We start from the raw sequence: 17,095 nt of genomic DNA, 5'->3' as shown, positions 1-17,095 counted from the left end.
ATAAGGGGAAAATAAGAGGTAGCTAATGGAAATTTGAGAACGGCAACCAAAGAATTTTGTTCTTAGGAAGTTTTTAAGTTTTACATGGTAGTTAGAAGAATATTAATAGAAGATTCCAAAATGAAATCGTAGAACTGCGAGTCTTTAAACTAGAGGAGTTGAGGCTGTCAAGTATTTAGTAAATAAAAGAGGATATTGGAATTGTCGTTCTAATTAATGTCTGGGGAAACGCTGAATAGAAAGTTTCATTTTCTGTCTTAAGGATGCTGGATTACTATGGAAAAAGCAACTGGTGAAATTTGAAACTGTAAAGTGGCTTAACATGATGAGCTCAACTTAGATATGTTGTTTATGAAGTAGTATGAGAAACTTTTTGCTCTGGTAAGAGGTAAGAATATTTATACTTCAGTAAGATGGGAGGAATAATATTATATGCAACATAAAGGAGATTAAGAAGGATCTCATGGAAAAGAAGAAAATTTTATATTTTCGGAAAAGGCCTATCAAAGAAACTGACTCTGATGAACATTTTTGTTGTGAAAACATGGTGTTTAGTCTGGAAGACGTGATTAAGTATGTCAAGCAATCCAATTATAGAATGAGTCAGAGTATGAATGATTTTAATAATTTTGGAGAAAGAAAATCTCTATGTAGCTTTATTTTAGAAGGTCTTGGATCCAGTTAATTTTTGTAATTTAACTATGTAATTTTAGTTATATTAATTTAAATTAATAAAGTTATGTAATTTTATTTAAAGTGTATAAATTGTTTTAGTTTCATTAAATGTATTTTTTTTTTGTTCTTGAGTCAATGGTTTTCACTATTCTAAAAAAAAATAGTTAAAAGTCATTGCACCAATCGGAATTGAACCCTTGTGAAAAGAGATTGTTTATTTTATTTCATCTCTATAAACATTATTTAACCCTTGTGTAATTAATTAATTCACATTAATTAATTATGCTAATTAATAAAAAGGATTAATTGATTCACATTAATTAATTATGCTAATTAATAAAAAGGATTAATTGATTCACATTAATTAATTACACGAGGGTTAAATAATGTTTATAGAGATGAAATAAACAATCCCTTTTCAATAGTCTGATGGCAAGGATCTGTCACCTTTCTTGGAAATGGTGTTAGACATGGGCTATGGAGTAAGAGAGCATAAAGAGGCAACATAGAATAGGAGTCAGCTCTGGTGCACAAATCTTCAAGACAATTGGAAGAATGGCATCAGGGCCAGGGGACTTTTTGGTATCTAATTTGGATAGGATTTTTCTGATCACTTCCTAGTGAAAGATCAGGGGGGGGGGGGGGGTAATGTGTGTTGAATGTTTGGGGGACATTAACCAAATTCACCTATTCAAGCATTTGAAGTACAGTATGCCAGGATATTGGCTTTTTGTGGGTGATGATGCAAAAGACCATCTGAGTACAAGAGCAGCATGAGCAGTATTGGACCAAAGTTGTGGCCAGAGAAACTGCATGGCTACCATTTAGGAATGATGCAAGTTTCCTGCTTTTATCTCTTTGGAAATTGGTTTTTGAGGCACTGATGATTTTTATGCAGCTATTTTGAGCTTTGGTGTAAGTGGTAAGAGAAGGTAGAGTTCTTGATGATAGCCAGTTGCAGTATGCTTGGTTCTTCATTTGTACAGCCTTGGCACATCTTTTGGAGAACTTGAGCTTACTTAGGGGTAGGAATTTAGTGTGGAATGGGAAATCTGTGCTTTTGGAGAGGATTACTTCAACAATGCATTCTGCACATATGTTTGGATTGGAAGATCAAAAGCAATAATCCGACCATGGGAAGGGGGTATAGAAATCACAAGTTATTCCACTTGCCATTCTTATAATGCTAGACGACTCTTGGTCAATTTACAGACATAACTAACACACTATCCTCATAGCCTTAGCTATGAGGATAGTGTGTTAGTTGCTTCAGCCATAAATCCAAAACAAATAAAAATGCTATAATAGGCCACCGAGCCCATGATGTTAACATGGGCTCAGTGGCCTATTATAGGATGAGATTAAATGTGCAACAAAAAATGCACATCTTTTAAAGCTAAATAAATAAATAAAAAAATGACTACCTCTTTCAAAACCACGTAGAGGAGAAAAGCTTCTTCTTTCATACAGTGCAGGTGACAAACTTCTACGGTACATACCAGATGGAGAACTCCTGCCACCCAATGGTGAAAGTCTTCCCAATGGAGACCGTCTATCATAATTTCGTGGAGGGGTGCGTCTACTATAGAGCCTACTTGGTGGAGAACGCCTTTCAAAAGTTAATGGAGATCGTCTTTCAAAAGGTGAACGTCTTTCATAAGTTCTCATTGGAGAACGTCTACTGCCTCTAATTGGAGAGAAACTTCTGCCATACATCGGAGAAGAGGATCTGTTGAATGGGCCTGGAGAACTTCTATCACCAAATCTTGATAAGCCTCTAAAACGAAATTTTAAAATGTAAAATAAGAAAATGCCTTTTCCCCTAAATTCATACGTAATTACATGCCTGATCATAAGTTTCAGTACATATGATATAATTAAGTAGGAAGTTTTTTAATTTCAGTTGATTTTAAAGTTGTGTAACAATAGAATAAACTATTTTTTAAATATTTTCATTTTCTTTTCTGAATTATCACACTATTAAATCCTTGCTAATCTGCTTTTATAGTTATCAGCAAATGACTTCAGTGGATTGTACATCATTTAAATGCTTTAAACACACACACACATATATTACAAGAACTTCTGTGGAGAAGTCCAAAGATTCATTGTAGGAGTACACTAACTAACCATTACTCACATAATATCTCTACTTAAAATCATATGCTGACAATGCACTCATGACCAACTCTAGTAACCCATTCCACTTATTCAGCACACTCCAATCAAAAAACTTGATGTTCTTACTAATTGCACTCCTACACAACTTCCAGGGTGCCTGTTCTCTATCATATATTGAAACATTTCTTCAGTGTCTACTCTATAAAAGCTTTTAGTACCTCAAATGTTTATCATATTGCCTCTTTTCCACTTCAACTTTCTAATCCATAAATCAGCATGTATTTTCACAGGGAGCATCACTCAACAAACCAGTAACTTGGTCGCCTGCCTTTAAATCCAGGAGAGATTAAATCTGTGCACAACAGATTTGGTGTTTAATTATCAACCTCTTCATCTCTACTTGTCATTATGTTCAACAACCAAGTAATCCTTTGAGCTATTTTTGCCCACTTTTACAACATGTCCTCTGAACTTCAGCTCCCATCCACTATCACTCCAATTTCCCCAGCTCCACAACTCCTGAAGTCCAGTTATGTTAATGTCATATAGTCCAGATGTTTGCCCAAACTGTCAGTCTATTTAAATTATCTCTAAATCACTATCACCATCCATAGTTCAGTATCTTCAGCAAACAACTAGATATTACCTCTTAAATCAATCAACAAATAAAACAAACAGTTATATACGTAGTCCTGTTGCACACCACAGGATTCTATTCTGCCATATACTACAGTAATCTAATTTATCCAATATTAAACAACAACTACCTTCAATTAACCAAAACTTCCATGTCAACTGACTGCTAGTAGAACACCATGTGACTTTACCTTCCAATTATGAAAACTTGCAGTTCTCATAAATGAAGGGCTGGTCGGATAAATGGATTACTGTACCTTCAATGCCTGCCTATCAGTCATCTCTTCTCCATGTTGCCAGTATCATATCCAGTTAAATTTTTATCAGAATAGACAAAAACTGCAAATGTTTCATGCTCCACAAATATGAAACAGCACTTCGATATATGAAAACAAATGTGGTAATTTGGATATTGCTGAATAATTATCAAATCTGAGTAACTTTTATTTTTCATCTGACATATTTCAATAATATCAGAATGAAAATGAAGGGGGTGGGGGATACAGGATTAAAAATGCTGTACAGCTATGTGAACTGAAATGAGAATTTATGAGTAAAAAGATGTAATCACATTTTTTTAATGTGATTCCCATCCACAAAAGTTTGCAAGCGTACAGTACTTAATGCCATGGTTTTTATTCATCTTTGTTATTCATGTTTTTCTTGGAGACAGTGATTCTCAATCCACAGCCTTAAATTTGAATAGCACAGATGATAACCACTAGGTCAAGTAGGCTATTTGTAATTAAACATCAATGGGGTGGGGAAATGAGGCTTGCAAAAAAAGACATGAATGATCATGGTGATTTTTGCAAGCCATTTCTCAGGTAGATAACTTAGATAGATGGCGCTATGTTTAGTTGTCCTGCTAAATACTTCAGTGCTCTACCCACAGTTTAAGAAGATTTTGTGTGCAGTTGAGAAACATAGTTTCTCAAGAATGAATATGGTGCAAAAACCACCATATTCATTCTATTATATCTCAAAAAAATTTTATATCTTTCTTCTAATCTCATTATTTATATGAAACCCTTCATTATTATTATTTTATTAGCATACTTTAAGTAAAGCTTCACATAGTCACAAATGCTAAAACAATTGAAAGAGCCTTAATTGGTGAATTGCACGAACAACAGAAAGGCTTCAGAAGAGGAATGGGAACCATTAATGCTATAATGGAACAAAAAAAAAAAAAAACTAATAGAACGATCATTTGAAAGAAATAAGAACATATACATATGCTTCATAGACTTTCAGAAGGCCTTTGACCAGGTAAAACATAAAATGTTCAATATATTAGATAAATTAGACATAGAAGATCATGTACTTAAGATTATAAAAATGATTTACACCAAACAGAAAATGTAGCTGTTTAACTCTGAGGCTTCTATAGTGAAAATAAAAAGGAATTAGACAAGGTTATATCCTGTCACCAAATCTATTTAATATCTATAGTGAGACATTGATGAAAAAGATTGAAAAAAACAAAAAATAGGAATTAATATTAATGATATAAAATACAACAATCTTAGATATGCTGATGATACCATTCTAAATAGCAGAAAACCGAAATAAATTAATCAAATTACTGCAGCTACTAATTGAAGAAGGTAAAGAATTTGGATTAGATATAAATGCAAAAAAAAAAAAGACCAAATTTATGAAAATCTCAAAAGAAAATAGATCCGAGCCAGATATATTCATAAACAATATGAAAATTGAACATACAACAGAATACAAATATTTAGGCATCTACTTTACTGGAGATGGAAAGCAAGATAAAGAAATTAAAATAAGAATAGCCATAGCTAAAGATGCCTTCTGTAAAAATAAAGATCTGCTCAGTTCTGTGGATATCGAGACAAAGAAAAGAATGATAAGAACATTAGTGTGGCCAATTTTCACATATGGAAGTGAGACCTGGATAGTCAAGAAGAGAGAAAGACAACAGATAATGGCCTTTGAAATATAGGAGAGCTCTGAAACGCTCATGGACAGAACATGTGACAAATACAGATGTCCTACAGAGAATGAGAACACAAAGTTCTTTATTACAGGAAATGATCCAGAGAAAGGTAAGGTTGACAGGACATGTATTGAGAGGTTCAGCAAGACAGAGGATACTAACAGTTTTAGACGGAAAAATTATAGGAAAAGGATCAAAAGGCAAAAAAACGAAGGACATGGCTTGAAGATGCCATGTCTGCATAGCCATGTGATCATGGACAGGATCACACAGCTATGCAGAAAAAAACAAGGAAAGCCACCAATAGAGAGAACTGGAAGGACATGGTGCTGCAGCCCCTCACCGAGGAAGCTACATGAAGAAGAAAAAGAAGATTGCACATTTTAAAAAATTTCATGAATTTTAAAGTAAAGGTTTCATGGGAGAGCTTGATTTATAGATACAAACAGGTATTCATTAGCTGCCTTAAAGTGCTAAAAGAAATTTCAATGGCTGATGTGTTTAAAACACTGTTAATGTTTGAAATGCTCTTAGTTTATCCAGTTCCTATAGGATGCTAAATTGACAGATCAATTAAAAACTCCAGAGTCACCATCTCGGTTGGATAAGAGAATAACACTTCAGCTCTCCAACCTACAGGTCATGGATTATAATCACAGTGTGGATGCGAATATTTGTGAATGTCTTTTAAGTGGTATTTTAAGCCTCAAAGGAGTTTTATGTCTAGTCGAGAGAAGAGTTGCTGGATTATAAAAGTTATTATCCCACAATGGGTACTAATGTTCAATTGTGGACAGGATTCATGTTAAAATAATAATAATAATAATGGTTAATTATTAGAGATTCTTAACCTTGAATTTGTCCCCACAAGCATGAATTTGCTATAGGTTATGAAGTCTCGTGTGCAGGAGCAATTAAAATTTTTTTTTTCAAAATGTCAAATTGATAACCACTTTGCATCAGGATGAAACAAACTTCTTTATTTAAGGAAATCTGCATTGAAAGCAACCAGACAAAATGTCTGAGAGTAAGCATACAACTATTTCTAAAAATATTCCTGTTTTTATTTATTTATTTTATCTACACTTGTGAGACTGGGATTAAACACTACAACCAAAAATTGTAATAGCAGTTTTGAAAAAAAAAAGTATCTGAAAATACAAAAACTCACTGTCACATTAGAAATTTCACACAGCACATTCAAAGTGATACGAATAGTTGTCTTTGATTCCAGTAGCATAATTCTTCAGTACTAGATAGCACAGAAGAAGAAAAAAATGTCATTGCTCAATTTTTGCATTCCCTGATAAGGAGGGGTGACTAATGCTAAACAAATAGCGGTGATACTGCCTAACGAACAGTGATGATATATAGTGATGGAAAAATAAGTACAGTTGAAACAATTTCTATGTGATTTGGTTTTATATATTCTAGTTAGTAGTTATTCAGAGTTACATGCCTGAAATGATAAAGAAAAACAGTATATTTTTGATGCTGATGAAAAACTGGAAATTAGTTATTCTCAAAAAGAGAAATTGTATCTAGAAATTTCTCTTTGAGATAGGTTTTTACTTCCCAAGATATGGATATTAACATTGAAAGCAAGAATGGAATAGGAGTTAGAAATAAGACAGAAATGAATTCTGCAAAAACTGACACTAAAAGGTTATCAAAACTATTGACTACTGGTGTTGAAATTAATATTTAATTTCAATGCCCTCTACAATACCTAAATCTCTGTTAGAGATTTAGGTATTGTAGAGGGTTGTTTTGTTTATTTGTGTCATGCATGCAACCAATAAACTGAATATTGAATTTTCAGTTTATTGGAAGCTAACCTTTACTGGCAGATACATTCACTTGACTTCGCACCATCATTCACAGAAGACGGGTATTATCAAGTCTTGTACATAGAGTTCATACAATCTGCTCTTATGATTCCCTTTGGTTAAACAAACTGAACAATATTAAAAGCAATCTGATGAGTTATGGATACAGAAAATCTACCATTCAAAAAATTATTCATAATTATCATCCTACTGACAGACTACAATCCAATGTGAAAAGAACTGCAATACCATACCCTAAAGAAACCTCTGAACAAATAGCACAGACTGTTTACAAATTCAATTTATACACTTCCTTCAAACCAGCTTGGAAACCGTGTTCCTTCTTAGCATCTACAAACAATATACTACCTCTTTCCAGGTGTCTATCAGGTACTCTGCTAGTGTCATATTTGCTATTTTCAATAGACTGGTCATTCTAACCTAATCAGAATCAAAGAACATCAAGACTATACTACATTTTTGAAATCTGACAAGTCAGGCTTTGCTTCTCACACTCACTGACACTAGGCACAGAGTTCTGTAAAACCAGACAAAACTTCTTCATTCTAGCAAGTTCAAATTTGATTATATTTTCCTCGAAACATGAAATGCTATGAAATTGTCCGAACTTCAACCACTTATACTACATGCCAATCTCTAAGTTTTGTGAAGTGATCACTGTTATAGTTCGCCCACCGATTTGAGGTCCCTCGACACTTCTGCGCATCTCAGAAAAAGAAGAATCCATTCCGATAATAGGGTAATCAGTCCGTATAGTGGGATGAGTTGTTTATTATTACCGGTCAGAAAATTAACTTCTCTTTTATGATTATTGTAGTTAACTATGTTGCTTGTATAACAGTTGGAAAATTTTACCTATAAAGCACGTGATTTCGTGTGTTGGCAACCAATTCGGACGTCCTTCATTTTTTTCTCCCCTTCAGCATGAATCGACTATTCTTGGAAAGACGAAGCAGGGACCTGGAAACGGTGGGCGAACTATAATTGTTCAGAATTTTTTAAATTGATAATTACTTTGAATTATTTTAATCTATGCAACTTTTACAATTGTTCCTTTGAACTTTAATAGTGTAATCATATACTGCAACCAAGACACAAGCTAGTATACACATGCTTTATGACTCATTTACATGGACATCTCAGATGGTGTCCATGTAACACTGGATGAAATATATTGAAGTTATTGAATAAAATTCTATATATTTTTGTTACATGTGTAAGCTGTGAAAGGCTGTGTGTTACATGTGTAAACAAATATCATAATGTTCAACCAAATAGTTAAAAACTATTTGGTTAAGACCATTCAAATAAGTGTAAACACATGGCAGAGTGCTTTATGGACTTGGCATATGAGCTGCTGGTGAAAACAAATTGCATCAACAAATTAGCCACATGGGAGTCAAATGAGTAATTATTATTGCATGGGCACCTCCATGGAGTCCTAAGACTCATTGCTGGAGACCCAAACTTATCAACACCTCTCCTTGAAACCATTAACAGATAAAAAAAACTCAAAACAGACTCAGGCAATCCATTCCATTCATTCAACAATTTTCAAGTGAAAAATCTAGTTCTCACACCCTTGCTAACTTCCAGGAATGACCCCTTGTTCCATCTCCGCTAGCCAAGTGCTGAAACATTTCCCCTGCATCAATCCTATAAAAGCCTTTATGTAACCTAAATGTTTCTAACATATTTTTGCCTATCGACCAACTCTTAGAATCCCAACTCTTCATAAGGAGATTTCCACAGATCACTCACCATTTTGGTCACTTGCCTCTGGATCCTCTCTACCACTTCCTCATCTCCAAGAAACCCAGCTGACTAGACATGAGCACAGTAATCCAGATGTGGTCATATCAAGGCTTTATGTAACTTCCTTATCTGTGCTTGTCAGTGTGGTCTTCAATAAGCAAGTAATCCTGTTGGCTACCCTAGCTATTTCAGCAATACACCCTCTAAACTTCAGCTCTATCTATCTACTATTACCACCACCAACAAATTCCTTGCTTCAATTTCCTGGATTACAGTTCTCTCAATGTGATGCACAGCTTATAATGCTTGTATTGCAAAATGCAAAACTTTACACTTTCCCACATTATCAGGGGAGGCTAATTATTTAAACATATTGACTAGGTTACAATGAAATCTCATGAGAAAGAAGTTGAATTATTTTGAATGCTGGGCTTCATTAATGTGTCAGAAGAGGATTTCAGTTAAAGTTGCAATTGTTCTGCTGCCAGTTGGTGCAGAATATAGGATTTGGGAAGTGACTAGATATTAGATGTCCCACTCAAAAATTATTAGATGCTGAATTACAAAGCAAGAAAATTACAAGCCAGGTGGAATTAACACAACTGCATAATGGTCAAACAACATCCAAAATATATGTAGATATTTTGGTCAAGAAGACTAAGAAGATCAGATTCAAAGTTAGAAATTTTGATATCAAAATGTATATATGCATAATTAAGAAAGAGTGCAGTTGGGAGTTATTACAGAAGAAGGATATGAGAGTAAATTCGCTTATGAAGAGAATAGGGAAAGTTTACATTCATTTTTTTTTTCTGCATGTAATATGTTTTTGTCTTTGGTCAAATTTTTATGGTTGTTTAAGATGACACTGATAGGAGAAAGGAATATTATATTGCAGTAAGGAATAATTCACTAAGCCACAGACTTCCCACCTTTCACTTAACATGTTAGACTTAATGGCAGCCCACAACCAAGTAGCATCATATAAACCAAATTAGTTCTCTGACAGGCAAGTTAATCCTATCTTTTCAGGCTAGTGTTTCATTGGTAAGATGAAACACCCTACCTTCTTATAAGATCAGCTAATTCAATTCATCTTTAGCTGAAAAGAACTGAGTCGTATAAGCTAGAATTTCACCTAATTTTTATTAATAAAAACGTCTTCATAGTCACTCATCACAAGAAATCTCACTCAACCAGCAATACATCATATTAAATGATAAACTCATTCATCCACCCAGCATTCAGAGCTCATTACAGCAATGCATTCTGCTCCACAGTTCTTGTACAGAACACTCAGGAAAATAAATTGCTGAAAGTCAGCATTATGACAATATACAGAGTGAGTATCTGTCATACCTCATTACTACACTACTTAAAAGATGTAAATGCCAAATATTTTTGGGAACCATATTTTTGCATTTTATTAATGTGTGTTTATGTTTCAAAAATTAAAGTACTTACCAGTTATTACCAAGTATTTTTAGAACCAGGTTAAAAATAAAACAAAGAAAACACAAAATTATATTAAACTGAAACTAGTAGTAATCTTGAGATTTCCAGTTGATGAAAAGCCAGATCTACAAGGAAAACGAATTGTCAGGTGTTTTGTTTCTCACAAATATCAAAAGTAAATTCATCACCCAGTGTAGGACAACTATCCCACTTATTGAAGGCCTAAAGCAGTTTGAAAAAGTTCCATGTTTGGACTCTAGAACAGGGTTTCAAGATGATGTAAAAATGAATAAAAATACAAAAATATCATTAGCCCACACACAGTACAAATACACAACATGTTTGCAAATAACATTTTGTGAGTGGAAGCCACAAAGTTACAAGGGTGGTGAACTCCCCATGCAATGATAATCATGTAGCACCCAAGGATATCCACAAAAATCCATGGCACAGCAGCTTATTTGTGGAGTGGAAATAAAAATCCATTTAAACAACTAGGTTTGTAATATATATATATATATATAATAACTAATATTTAAGGAATTGACAGCGTATACTGGAAATATAGATTAAATAAACTTCAATATACACTTTCCGATATTTCGGCGAACGTTACGTTGCCATCTTCTTGGGAACTTACTAAAAGGACACGTGCACACAAGTACTAATACAACAAATGAGACTGAGGCTAGGACGCTAGCGTTTTCCTAAAGTCCTGATGGTGCCCCCTGGCGGGCTATATTGGTAGTTCTTGGCCTTTGGGCTGAAGTTCTTTTGATAAAAGTTTCCCAAATTTGGGGCAGTTTCATGCATCCAAATTTGTTGAGGTTTGGCATGTTCCTAAGGGCCGAGGCTGATTCCATGAATAGTCTTTCATACTTGAACTTGCTGCGGTGTATTACTGTGGCTTTCTTCCATCTTATTCTGTGGCGAGTATCCAGAGCGTGGTCTGCAAGCCCAGAGTGGCTGTACTGGTGGAATCGGATGTAATCCTTGTGTTCTGAGATTCTGATATTTGCTGTCCTGCCTGTTTGGCCAAAGTAGGACAGTTTACAGCTGCAAGGGACCTGGTATACACCAGGTAGGTCTAGGGGAAGTGGTTGGTCTTTGGTAGAGCGGATAAGGGATGCCAGTTTTCTATGTGGTCTGTAACAAGTGGTCAAGTCATGTTTTTTTTAAGATTTTATTGATTTTTTCTGAGGTGCCCCTGATGTAGGGAATAGTGATGGATTTAGAGTAATCTTTTTTGTGAGGGGGAGGGGGTGGTGGGTTGTGGATAACTGGGTTAAGTATTTTTTGGATTTTTTGGAGGGGGTGGCCGTTGGCTGAGAAAGTGTCACGGATGTGATTTAGTTCAGAGGTTAGGGCTTGATCATTAGAACAGATTATTTTTGCCCTGTTGAATAATGTTTTAATAACTCCATATTGTTGTGAGGGGGGGTGGTGGGATTGTTGGTGGATGTATCTGCCTGTATGGGTGGGTTTTCTATAAACTGAGAAAACCAAGGTTCCATCAGGTTGGTGGGTGACTAGTGTGTCTAGGAAGGGGAGGTTATTGTTTTCCTCTTTTTCCAGGGTGAATTTGATTCTAGGGTGTTGGTTGTTCAAGTGTGTTAGGAAGGAGAGGAGTGAATCCGGGCCATGTGGCCAAATAGCGAAAACATCATCAACATAGCGAAGCCATATGGTAGGTTTTTGTGGGGCTGAGTTTAAGGCTTTCTCTTCAAACATCTCCATGAAAAAGTTGGCCAAGGGTGGGGAAAGTGGTGAACCCATGGCTGTCCCCTCTATCTGTTTGTAGAATTTTTCCTGCCAAACGAAATAGCCTGAGTTCATTGTAAACTGAAATAGGGCTGAGATATCGGGAGGAAATTTAGCTTGGATTAGCTCTAAGGTTTCTTTGAGAGGGACATTCGTGAATAGGGAGGAGACATCAAAACTGACCATTATGTCATTGTGTTGGAGTGTAAGGTTTTCTATACTGGCTTTGAAGTGGGCTGAGTTTTTTATGTGTGATGGTGTATTGCCTTCTAGGGTGTTGGTGAACAACCAACACCCTAGAATCAAATTCACCCTGGAAAAAGAGGAAAACAATAACCTCCCCTTCCTAGACACACTAGTCACCCGCCAACCTGATGGAACCTTGGTTTTCTCAGTTTATAGAAAACCCACCCATACAGGCAGATACATCCACCAACAATCCCACCCCCCCCCCTCACAACAATATGGAGTTATTAAAACATTATTCAACAGGGCAAAAATAATCTGTTCTAATGATCAAGCCCTAACCTCTGAACTAAATCACATCCGTGACACTTTCTCAGCCAACGGCTACCCCCTCCAAAAAATCCAAAAAATACTTAACCCAGTTATCCACAACCCACCACCCCCTCCCCCTCACAAAAAAGATTACTCTAAATCCATCACTATTCCCTACATCAGGGGCACCTCAGAAAAAATCAATAAAATCTTAAAAAAAACATGACTTGACCACTTGTTACAGACCACATAGAAAACTGGCATCCCTTATCCGCTCTACCAAAGACCAACCACTTCCCCTAGACCTACCTGGTGTATACCAGGTCCCTTGCAGCTATAAACTGTCCTACTTTGGCCAAACAGGCAGGACAGCAAATATCAGAATCTCAGAACACAAGGATTACATCCGATTCCACCAGTACAGCCACTCTGGGCTTGCAGACCACGCTCTGGATACTCGCCACAGAATAAGATGGAAGAAAGCCACAGTAATACACCGCAGCAAGTTCAAGTATGAAAGACTATTCATGGAATCAGCCTCGGCCCTTAGGAACATGCCAAACCTCAACAAATTTGGATGCATGAAACTGCCCCAAATTTGGGAAACTTTTATCAAAAGAACTTCAGCCCAAAGGCCAAGAACTACCAATATAGCCCGCCAGGGGGCACCATCAGGACTTTAGGAAAACGCTAGCGTCCTAGCCTCAGTCTCATTTGTTGTATTAGTACTTGTGTGCACGTGTCCTTTTAGTAAGTTCCCAAGAAGATGGCAACGTAACGTTCGCTGAAATATCGGAAAGTGTATATTAAAGTTTATTTAATCTATATTTCCAGTATACGCTGTCAATTCCTTAAATATTAGTTATTATGTCTAACCAGCGTATAAGCCTCTCAACAAGAATATATATATATATATATATATATATATATATATATATAAACAAAATGAAAGAAATGACATTTCTTGTGATGTATATACATTTCATTTGTTTCATTTCTACATCTATACAAAAAAAAATAATAATAAAATAATCAAATGTAGATTGATATAGTACTTAGGACCAAAACAATGCATACATACGTAAACTTCTGTGGCTAATTGGTTCAAAAGACATACTTCGGTGATTACACCACATTTTTTTATTATTCAGTTCTATAAAACACTGAAATAATAGTTCCCGACAAGTTTTGTAAATTGTAGGATTTACATCTTCAGGGGGTAAATAGTATAACTTAAAGTTTAAACAAGAGAATTAATAAATACAAATCATAACCGTCTGGCTATTCATAAAACTCAAATAACAGAATGCAGATATATAACGTTATTCACGTTGAACAAAACTGGATGATGTCACGTGTGCTTGTTCTCGTTCATACAGTCCGAGCTCAGATTGAGGTAGATTTTTTATTAGAGCTGACCACACTTGATGGAGAATTAAACCTTGATTTTTATTGCATTGGGTTGGGTTTTTTTATATCTCCAGCACACAAGAAAGATGTAATGAAGAACTAAAATACTTAACACAAATCCTCCAACAGAATGGATATGAAACAAAAACCATCAAGAGAATCCTTAAAATGCCTCCACAGCTAACAACACAATAAAACAGGATTACAAAAATGCAATCTCGCTTCCTTATATCAAAAATGTTACAGACAAGCTAGCCAAATTAATGAACAAACACAACATAAAAGTAGCCTTCCTTCCTATGGAGAAAATCTCAAGATTCCTACATCCACCAAAACCACCTCATCATCCTCTTAAAAAACCAGGAGTCTACAAAATCCATTGCTCTTGCGGGATTTGCTACGTAGGACAGACAGGAAGATCTGGAGAAATACGCATGGCTGAACACCAAAAAGACGTACAATACAAAAGAGAACAAAAAACGGGTCTTGCTTTCCATACCACTTCCACTGGACACGATGTACTCTGGCAAAAAACGACGATGTCATACATAGAAAACAACAGTTATATAAGAAAATTTAAAGAAGCTGCTAATATGCTAAAAAATCCAACCCAATGCAATAAAAATCAAGGTTTAATTCTCCATCAAGTGTGGTCAGCTCTAATAAAAAATCTACCTCAATCTGAGCTCGGACTGTATGAACGAGAACAAGCACACGTGACATCATCCAGTATTGTTCAACGTGAATAACGTTATATATCTGCATTCTGTTATTTGAGTTTTATGAATAGCCAGACGGTTATGATTTGTATTTATTAATTCTCTTGTTTAAACTTTAAGTTATACTATTTACCCCCTGAAGATGTAAATCCTACGATTTACGAAACTTGTCGGGAACTATTATTTCAGTGTTTTATAGAACTGAATAATAAAAAAATGTGGTGTAATCACTGAAATATGTCTTTTGAATGCATACATAATTAATACTCCTATTTTTGCATCTTATGCTACAAATCCATCTAATTGTAGCATTATAATTAGATGGATTATTGGTCTTTGAAAAAAAAAAAAAAAATCTCCTTTTCTTGAAATGCTCGTGTGCTTTAAGCTCATCATATATGCATGTGATTCATGCATATATGATGAGCTTATAAGATTTCATCTCACAATAACTTTTGTACTACAAACATGCAGAAATCCTCTAAATTACTGATTATTTCATTTCCTATCTTTGGCTTTTTTTTTTTTTTTTCACCTTAAACATGCCACTCATATTGTTGGATTCTGAAGAGAGTATTAATAATTTAAATTTCTCTTCAATAAACCTTCTCACGTGGTGTTCCAAAAACGTGCTCGCTCACTTACATACGTTTCCATGACAACCAAACAAAATATAATAAAATTGAGGTATTGCATAACGCTAAACTTCTACAAACAGGAACAAAATAAGAATATTTACATTTCAATTAATGCGCAGTTAAATTATCAAATACAAATTCTTATAATATTAATATAGTAATGAATGAAATAGCTTAATAATATTCAATACAGTCTTTTCATTATTAATACATATATCTTTGATTAAATAATTAAATATTAGACAAAATTAAAGGTAGTTATATGAATATTAAATAATAAACAAGTGATTTACATTAAATAATATTTACAAATGTAGCCTTTGCCATGGTGGATTATGTTGGATTCTGAAGAGAGTATTAATAATTTAAATTTCTTTTCATTCCTAGTTTGAATCAAATCTGAATTGCTTTCATATTTTATACATTTATTTCTTTCTGTACTTGCTCTTGTATCTCTGCTGCTCTTAAAATAAGGAAACAATTGTTTTCTAAGCTTATAGTGTGGTAATCTTCTTTCAGGGTAGAAACTCTGTTCCTTGTCACTAATATCCAACCTAAGTTGTCTTCCATCTTGGTAATTCATTCTTTTAGTCTTCCTTCTGAGATTACTCAAACCCTTGTAATTCTTTCCTCTTCTTATATTTTCAGTTCTGATATGTAAAGCAGATATCTTAGTAAAATTAACTGGCATTTGATTCTCAGCACAAATTTCTTGCACAGAATGAGACACTTGAAGTTATGATGTCAAGTCAGTGTCAAGTTGTGTTACAGGCTGATCAATTACAATAGAGCTTGAATCGGTATCTTTCACGGTTGGTTTATCTACAGATGATTGCACTTTATTAGGTCGTTCTTCTTCATTAGGCACACAAAATCTTCTTGTCGGTTGCTTTGTTCCTGTGCATTCAGCCTTATTGTTTCTTTTAACTTCTATTTTTTTATTCATTAGAGATATTTCACCTCTAGAAAAGTCACAAGAGAATCAATGAAGAAAGGAACTATAAGTAGATTTTGATATACACACAGGTTGATGTCTGGTATATAAATTTTTGTGCGAACTTTCTCATATGCTGTAGAGTTCGAATTAGAGAGAGTGGTAATCTTCACAGGTCTCCTTAAATTGGTAACATTTTTCCGTAATTTATCTCTTAATTTTAGGAAATAATGCTTACTGATGGTTGAGGCATTACAACCTGTGTCAAATAGAATGTTATATTTATGACCTTTGACACATCCTGTAATCCTCATCATTGATTCTCTTGATCTAGGGAAATTTTGAGACTTATTATACACTCTGTGAGGAATATGTCCAAAACTAGAGTTCCATCTGCTGTCAGTGTAGTTTCTTTTATTAAAGTAGCAATTCCTAGCAATGTGACCAATTTTGTTGCAATTAAACCACTTAGGAGGATCTCCACCATCTATGAGAATTTTTCTCCTTGTCTGAGGTTGAGAATCAATGGGAATTTGCTGTCTAACATTCTCCAGGGCTTCCACTACTCTATTCAATTTAGTCAAAATTGGTTTATTTTGCCTCTCAACTTCCAGTTTGACTACTTTGCTAACATAATCTGCTGTGGGATTGAAGTTCTCTTGAAATCCTATAGTTAT

The 17,095-nt window shown here is 34.8% G+C and overlaps 1 protein-coding gene across 1 annotated transcript in view; it reads right to left on the bottom strand.

The window, feature by feature from the left end:
• LOC150094788 (uncharacterized) overlaps positions 1 to 17,095 on the bottom strand; it is a 67,960-nt gene that overhangs the window by 28,942 nt on the left and 21,923 nt on the right. The window contains exon 3 of the mRNA XM_090411411.1: positions 2,100 to 2,452. Within this exon, the coding sequence (XP_090267537.1) occupies positions 2,100 to 2,452 (353 nt within the window). The remainder of the gene's footprint in view (positions 1 to 2,099; positions 2,453 to 17,095) is intronic.

The sequence above is a fragment of the Typopeltis vanoorti genome, chromosome 21, assembly GCF_054136105.1.
Source record: "Typopeltis vanoorti isolate ZY-2024b chromosome 21, IOZ_Tvanoo_1.0, whole genome shotgun sequence".
NCBI classification, from domain to species: Eukaryota; Metazoa; Arthropoda; class Arachnida; order Uropygi; family Thelyphonidae; genus Typopeltis; species Typopeltis vanoorti.
This window is presented reverse-complemented; position numbering and strand designations above follow the sequence as displayed.